The sequence below is a fragment of the Egretta garzetta genome, unplaced genomic scaffold, assembly GCF_000687185.1.
Source record: "Egretta garzetta isolate BGI_Z169 unplaced genomic scaffold, ASM68718v1 scaffold354, whole genome shotgun sequence".
Taxonomy (NCBI): domain Eukaryota; kingdom Metazoa; phylum Chordata; class Aves; order Pelecaniformes; family Ardeidae; genus Egretta; species Egretta garzetta.
This window is the reverse complement of record NW_009259593.1, coordinates 1,308,218-1,315,680: the sequence shown is the minus strand read 5'-3', so window position 1 is coordinate 1,315,680 and position 7,463 is coordinate 1,308,218. Positions and strand designations below refer to the sequence as shown.

Below are 7,463 nucleotides of genomic sequence, written 5' to 3'. Positions count from 1 at the left end.
AGACTAATGACACTTTTAAAAAAATGGAGGAAGATGTACCTCTGGTTGCATATTTGTTGTCCACTCTTTCATGATGAACCCTATCTATATCTTCTTTCTTTGAAGTTTTTTTTTTTTCTTCTACAATAAGAAGTTAAATAAATACACTAAAAAAATTCATCAGAGTGCCAGCAAAGCAGCAGCACAAGAATTAGCAGAATACATGCACAGTCACCATGCTAGGGTTCTGTTTTCTACCACGTTATCCATACTTGCAGCAAGGAAGCAAAGTTTCCACATGCAATATATATACTATTAATAAATATTTGTCACATTTTAGTAACATTATGGAAAGCTAATGGAACAAGTTAGCTCCTTGGAAAGCAGCAGTGAAAATAGCTTGTGCAAATCTCTTATTGCAATGCCATTAGGAGTCAGGAGAGTCAGAAAAGAAAGGTACCAAAGCTTCCTTTCCCATTCCATTTGAACTGATTGCCCACAATAGAAACAAACATTTCTTGTGACATTAAGTTGTCATCAGCTTCTGTGATTCCCAGTTCACTCAGCCTTTTCTTGTGCATCTGGCTTTTCTTTGCAGAAGTAGCCCCGAGTTCATTTGCAATTTCATAGTTGCCTTCAGTTTGTTCAGAAATCTCAGCTTGCTCATAAAACTCCAGCTCATCAGTTACACATTCAGGTCGCTCTTGTTGCCTGAGGCCCTCTACACAGGCTGTCCCATCACCTGACTGGGTAGGCTGTGTATTCCCTAAGTCAGGAAAACAAGAAGAATGTCATCAACAATCATGCAAGACAGCCAAATCATTTAAAACTCCTGGAATTAAATTTTCTTCAGGCTTAGCATTTTCACCTCATCCCACTCATTTTTTGGATAACTACTTAGTGACAGCCACATATTGCAAATACAGTGTAAGACGCTTAAGGAAAAGGTTTCTTCTTGAGATGATTTCAAGTTGCCAAGTGATAGCGATACTAGAGAAAATTACAGTGGGTTTACACATTGCACTTTGTGACAGTTCTTCTTGAATAAGACATGAGAAATACAGTTGTCACATTTTATTTACGGCAGAGAAAGTTCTGTGCTGGGAGCACATCTCAGCTTTAACGCATGAAAGAAAAAACGAGCAAAGAATTATCATGAACCAGAAAAGCTGTAAGAGAAGCCATATCTGCTTTCTTGCTGGTTGCAGTCTTGTTTCTTTATGCACCAAGGAGGCCATCAGTCATACAAGCTCTGCTTAGTAAGGAGCACAAATTAGGTACGTAATGGAAGTGCACATTCACAGTATTTCTCTGCAGCAAGTTCATCCTCTAGGAAATTCCAGTGCTCTGAGAGTTATGAAGATTTATTTCAGCTAAATAAAACTAGACATTATTAGAAAATTTAACGGACTTGATTATGAATTATGCAATCCAAAAACCTAGGTATACTAGATCTACTAGTTCTAGAAGTTTCTTCTAGGAAGAGAAAAATACCTTTTGTTCTGTCTGCTGAAGCATCCTTTACATCAGAGGGCATTGTTGGTCTAACCAGGACCACACCATATCCTTCATTATTATGGATCATATTATTGACCATGGTTATCTTGGGGATGTCATAATGTTCATCTAAAAAGTTCTACAGCAAAGAAATAGAAATGCAACATGTTATGTCCAGCTAAAGGGATGCAAAATATTCCAATATTAGGTACAAGCAGTTCTATGTGTTGGCTAGAATTTTATTATTTGCCTATGCGAGTGACATTGCAAAAGGCATTTTCTTTCCGGCAGATAAGAAATAAAACAAGTATACTGCTTTGGTGGGCCAGCCCAAGGCAAACAAGTACCATCATCATCATACGTGCCACAAGAGTCCTACCGTAAGGCAGCAAGGTTTTAAGCCAACCTAAACACAAATTAGTTGCATTTATTCTAGCAGCTATAAGCTTTTGAAAAACAAGTACATTCTGTCTTGAACTGACCTTTATAAGTATTCCCTCCTTGCAGTGGTGTATGCCGTTGTCTAACAGGGTGCACGTACTACCTGGATATATTTCCACACCAGCACCCTACAGGATAAAATTGATGGCAGTTTACAAATAGTTCTGGCACATTTCCAATTTAACTTGACAACTCCATTGTGTATCTTTGTGCTCATCTACCAGTTTGCACAACGCAAAATTGTGTTACCACTCCAGCTTCACGGCTTTGCTAACCAACTTAGGCAGCAATACCCAAGGTTGAAGCCCCACAGGTAATATTATTGCCACTAGTGCAAAAAGCTCTGGTAAAGAGTAACTGCACAGCCTTGCATTACTTTTTTGTTCTTTAGTCATCCACCTCAAAGCCCCATCATTCTTCAAAATGTCCTAATCAGAGCTCAATTATGTATTTATCATCTTTCTGTAAGAATCGATGGACAAGGTGTCCAAGAGGGGCATTTTATTTGCAGAACAAATACAAGGTTTAATGAGAAAATTATTTATAGGTAGAGAAAACAGAAAATCACTTTAAAAGTATTGCAGGACATGAATCAATCCAGCAATGCAGTGACAATTATTTCACAGATGTCCCCTGTTACTACATCATTTTCATACCATCATACACAAATCAGCATGAGACACTCCATTGGATACTATTGAAGGCTACAAGACCCCTGGGACCAATCTCTTAAACTCAGTAACATGCAGCTGTCCAAAATGAATTTGTAAATGTTCTCTGAAGAACAACAGAAGTCACTCTGTTACTGTGTTATTTCCAAGCAGAAACCTTTATTTTAATTTAGAAAATAAGCCAGAGTTAAGAATTTGTTTGTACCTTGGCACCATACAGATCTGAGTTTTTCATTAATAGCTCAGCTGATGTTCGTATTGTTATGCCTGTAGTTTCGCATTGTAGCACACAATTCTCCAGGGTGGTTTTCCCATGATGGACATCTACATGCACAGAAAACAAATATTGTTAAATGAACCAGTTATGCAAAGACAAACCCCTCCTACAGACAGGTGGACTTGTAGCAATTTTGCAGTGTGATAAAATTACTATTTTAATTTTATCCACTTCAGGCTAATTTTACTGATTTGCTCACGCGTGGTTTGAACTAGTGCTATTTTTCTAGCATGGAAGGGATCGCTGCTGCAAGGAAGCGCTATTCAAAGATTTCTCCTAGAGGTTTTCTGGCTTTTTTTTTTTTTTTGAAAGTGACAGAAACTATTCTTGTCATTACATTCCTAAGAGACTTTTGAATTAATCAGAGATTAAATACAGGTAAAATGTTTATTAACACCTGTATAACATGTATAAAACCAACTGTCTGTTGAGGCAAAATATTAACTAGCACCTTCTGCAAAGACAGAAGGCCATAGCCAATAAACTCATTGGGTACAACTTAGGATTATTTGAACCTCACTTTGAATGTGCTGTCAGGAAAATTCTATGCTACTTCTACAGCCCATGGCATTCCTCAGTGGAGAGCTAGGGGGGTTCAATTACAGCTGAATATTGCCATGGGGGTTCTTCTGGGGAAAAAGGAATTAGTACCTTTTCCAAGTAGCCTGACGTAGGCTCTATAGCAGTCAGTCAGGATGCCTTAACAGCAGAAAAATAATCAAGTCAAATGATCCTATCCAAGTATAAGAATAAAACACAAGAGCCACAGTAGCTTGAAAGTACAAAGTGTAGAAGTTATTCTGATGTTCACATTATAAGCAAGTTAAAAAAAAAAGGGAATGCCTTTGCAGTGGTGTCCATCGACAGAACAAGGGGCAATGGGTACAAACTGAAACATAAGAGGTTTCAGTTCAATATGAGGAAAAACTTCTTTACTCTAAAGGTGACAGAGTGCTGGAACAGGCTGCCCAGGGAGGTTGTAGAGTCTCCTTCTCTGGAGATATTCAAAGCCCACCTGGACGAAGTCTTGTGTAACATGCTCTAGGAGAACCTGCTTTAGCGGGGGGGTTGGACTAGATGATCTCCCGAGGTCCCTTCCAACCCTTGTGATTCTGTGATATTTATACCTGTACCTACAACATTTTGTTAAAACTCAGTAAATTTGCAGACGACACCATACTGGGTGGCAGTGTTGATCTGCTTGAGGGGAGGAGGGCTCTGCAGAGAGACCTGGACAGGCTGGATCGATGGGCCAAGGCCAATTGTATGAGGTTCAACAAGGCCAAGTGCCGGGTCCTGCACTTTGGTCACAACAACCCCATGCAGCGCTACAGGCTTGAGTCGGGAGGTGATCGTCCCCCTGTACTCGGTGCTGGTGAGGCCGCACCTTGAATACGGTGTTCAGTTTTGGGCCCCTCACTACAAGAAAGACATTGCATTGCTGGAACAGGTCCAGAGGAGAGCAACCAAGCTGGTGAGGGGTCTGGAACACAAGTCATACGAGGAGCGGCTGAGGGAACTGGGGTTATTTAGTCTGGAGAAGAGGAGGCTGAGGGGAGACCTGATCACCCTCTACACCTGCCTGAAAGGAGGCTGTAGTGAGTTGGGGTTGTTCTCCCTGGTAACAGATGATAGGACAAGGGGGAATGGTTTGAAGCTGCGCCAGGGCAGGTTTAGGCTAGACATTAGGAAAAACTTCTTCACCAAAAGGGTTGTCAGGCTCTGGAATGGTCTGCCCAGGGAGGTGGTCGAGTCCTCCTCCCTGAAGGTATTTAAAAGAAGGATAGATGAGGTGCTAAGGGACATGGTTTAGTGGTGGGATGGCAGGGTTAGGTTAAAGGTTGGACTTGATGATCTCAAAGGTCTTTTCCAACCAAAGTGATTCTATGATAAAACTAATAAATTCTAATGCTGGGTCCCAGCTTTAATTCTAACAGTAAATTATGAAAGATTCACAAAAAGGTCAATATGCTTTTATACTTACTTAAAATCCCCTCCACAGCATCATGTTGCACTAACTTCAAACTGGAGATCCTTATGTTGGCTCCTGTACAGTCAACAAAGTTGTCTCCTTTACCTCGTTTTTCTATTACAATATCGTCTGGCAGGCCATAGCCTTAAAGCAGAGGAGAAAGACCCAAGTTTGATGAATAACTAGTAACAGCCAGGTTCTTAGTAAATAACAGACATTTAAATTAAATATGGAGGTTTAAAACTTGAGATCTAATATCCTGAATAGGATTTTCCAACCAGTGGCCAGGCTACACCTTACATCCCTTCTGTACCAAGGTAGAGGCACTCAAAACCAAACTCAAAAGTTACCTTACTTGAATGACACGCAATAAAAAGCAAGGTTATTTTAGGCAGTTGAACAGAAGGGTAGCTGAGCTCACATTTGCCAAGGCCAACCTTCTCACTCCCAGAAGTTACAACAGAGAAGGGAGATGCAGTAACCAAGGACACACAGGCACCTGCAGTCTGCTTTCCAAGTACAGAAGTTCACTAGAGAGAGCAGAGGTTCCAAAGATCACGAGGGAAAAAGCAGGCACCACCACAATACAAGGAAGCAAATGCAAAGGACTTCATGTTGTTAGTAAGCTTCACTCAACTTCCCTATTTAAATGAAACTTGGGTCAAAATTTAATGTTCCTGTGTTACATGGGCTTCCAGATTAATTCAGATTAAAAAGAAACTTTCACAAGCATATGCCAACATTGATTTACTAAGCCATCCACAGTTGTCAGCATTCAACCACTTACAGGGAAATTTATGAGCATGTAAAGCTTTTATTGTTTGTCACTGACAAGAATCATGATAAGGAAAGCCATAATGCAACGTCTATTAAAGCAGCACAAGTCCTATCATTTTCTGAAAGCACACACAAACTCAGATAAGAAGTGCCTGAGCAAGATGCTAGCTTTTAACCAAGTACATAAATAAATACTGTAATGTGCAAGTAGAAAGGTTAAAAAAAGAAAAAACCCTTTGAACAAGTGTTGGCAGAAAGTTTTAAAGACAGCAGATTTAATGCAAAGTTAAGTGATTGATACTTCAACACACTATACTAGCTAGAAATCTTTTCCCACTGCTACTGATTTATGGTCACCCTTGAGGAAGAGGTGGCATGGGCCAGTTTACTTCCAGTACACAAAAAGAGAGCACCATGGGACAGCAAGTGGCAGATTTAGTTTAACTTCACACCACTACAGAAAAGGTTATTATCCAAGGCAAGAGTTTTAGTCCTACAGACTACCTGCAGTTTTTCTGACCACGGTTTTAGCTTGCTTTACGCTTTGCCTCTGAAGCAGCAGCTCTAGCTGCTAGAAGGAAGCCAGTGACGAGACAGGGAATAGAGAAGGAAAGGGTCACCTGATGTCAGGTGGTGTTCAATACACAGTGTGGTCACAGCTGTAGACCCTGCCTATAAGCTAAGCGATTCCGCAGAAGCTAAAGGCAACTGTCATCCAGTAACACTGATCACAGATATTAGATGGGCTCGCACTCCAGGTTCAACTACTGTACAAGCACAAGGGAAGTTCTGAGGCACCTTTGCTACACATTCTTGTCAACCATGATTTCCTACAGCTGCTACTGCTTTACCCTTATTTAGTTCTTGTAAGTTTTTATTTATCCCTGTCTGACTAATCCTCATACTTTCAACCTTAGTACTGACTTGCACAGCAGCTGGAAAAAAAAGAAAAGCTCTACTAAGCAAAGTGACATTATATCTTTGATGAGTCACCCCTTCATCCCAAGAAAGCCACCAAAACGGCCAGCTGCTCAGATTAGTGCCAGCAAAATTTTTCTTGATGCTCCTACTTCAAACGTTTTCAGCTGCTACTATTGCTATAAAAACTTCTCTAACAGGAGTCCGTATAAGAAGATTAAATACCCTGACACGTACTCTTTATTCAGAGTGGTTCATACTAAAGATGTATATTCATATGCCTTGCTCCTTAAAATAGAGCAGCTCATCCTTTAATAGGTGTGCTATTGCACCATTTGTATTACTGTTTCCTCAAAGCTAGAAAAGCAATAAATACCACCCCACACAATTTTAGAACAATGTCATTCTTGCAGATAAATAAAGCACTTGGAGGTCATTTATCCTGCAGGTGCATTGTCTATCGGCACGCATATCTATATAAATCAAACATACACATGAGAAGGGTGAGAAAGAAAACGACACTCATAAAACAAGGGCAGCAAGAAAAACAAACTCCAGAGCAGGAAATTAAACTCCCAGCCTTCTTCCCATTAAGAAGTTTTGACAAGATAAAAATGTAGCTAAATAAGTATCTGAAGAGCTGCAAAGGCCCCAGTGATATACAGGCTATTACACTGCAACAGAGTGTGCATGCCTAAAGCAGAGGAATTACACTGAGAAATCAAGAATTGAGGAAGAGATAGCAACATATCCTAGACAAGGCAGAAGTATTTCAAACATAAGTATTTTGCAAGAATAGTGGAATCACATATGCTATGTCCATTTCTACAGAATAGATACATACATTGAATCAACAGCTCCCTCCTCAACCTATGTGCTTCACATAACGCAGATTCCCATTGGTAGCCCCACCTCCCCCCACCTTGACATG

General features: G+C 40.3%; 1 protein-coding gene across 1 annotated transcript in view; it reads right to left on the bottom strand.

Annotated features, from left to right (window-relative positions):
* Positions 1-331: 331 nt before the first annotated feature.
* The window catches only part of SHCBP1 (SHC binding and spindle associated 1), a 15,519-nt gene continuing 8,387 nt past the window's right edge, over positions 332-7,463 (bottom strand). Inside the window, exons 8-12 of the mRNA XM_035893597.1 lie at positions 4,850-4,981; positions 2,794-2,912; positions 1,959-2,045; positions 1,474-1,615; positions 332-745 (exon numbers count right to left, since the gene is read on the bottom strand). Of these exons, the coding sequence (XP_035749490.1) occupies positions 423-745; positions 1,474-1,615; positions 1,959-2,045; positions 2,794-2,912; positions 4,850-4,981 (803 nt within the window). The 3' untranslated portion in view covers positions 332-422. The remainder of the gene's footprint in view (positions 746-1,473; positions 1,616-1,958; positions 2,046-2,793; positions 2,913-4,849; positions 4,982-7,463) is intronic.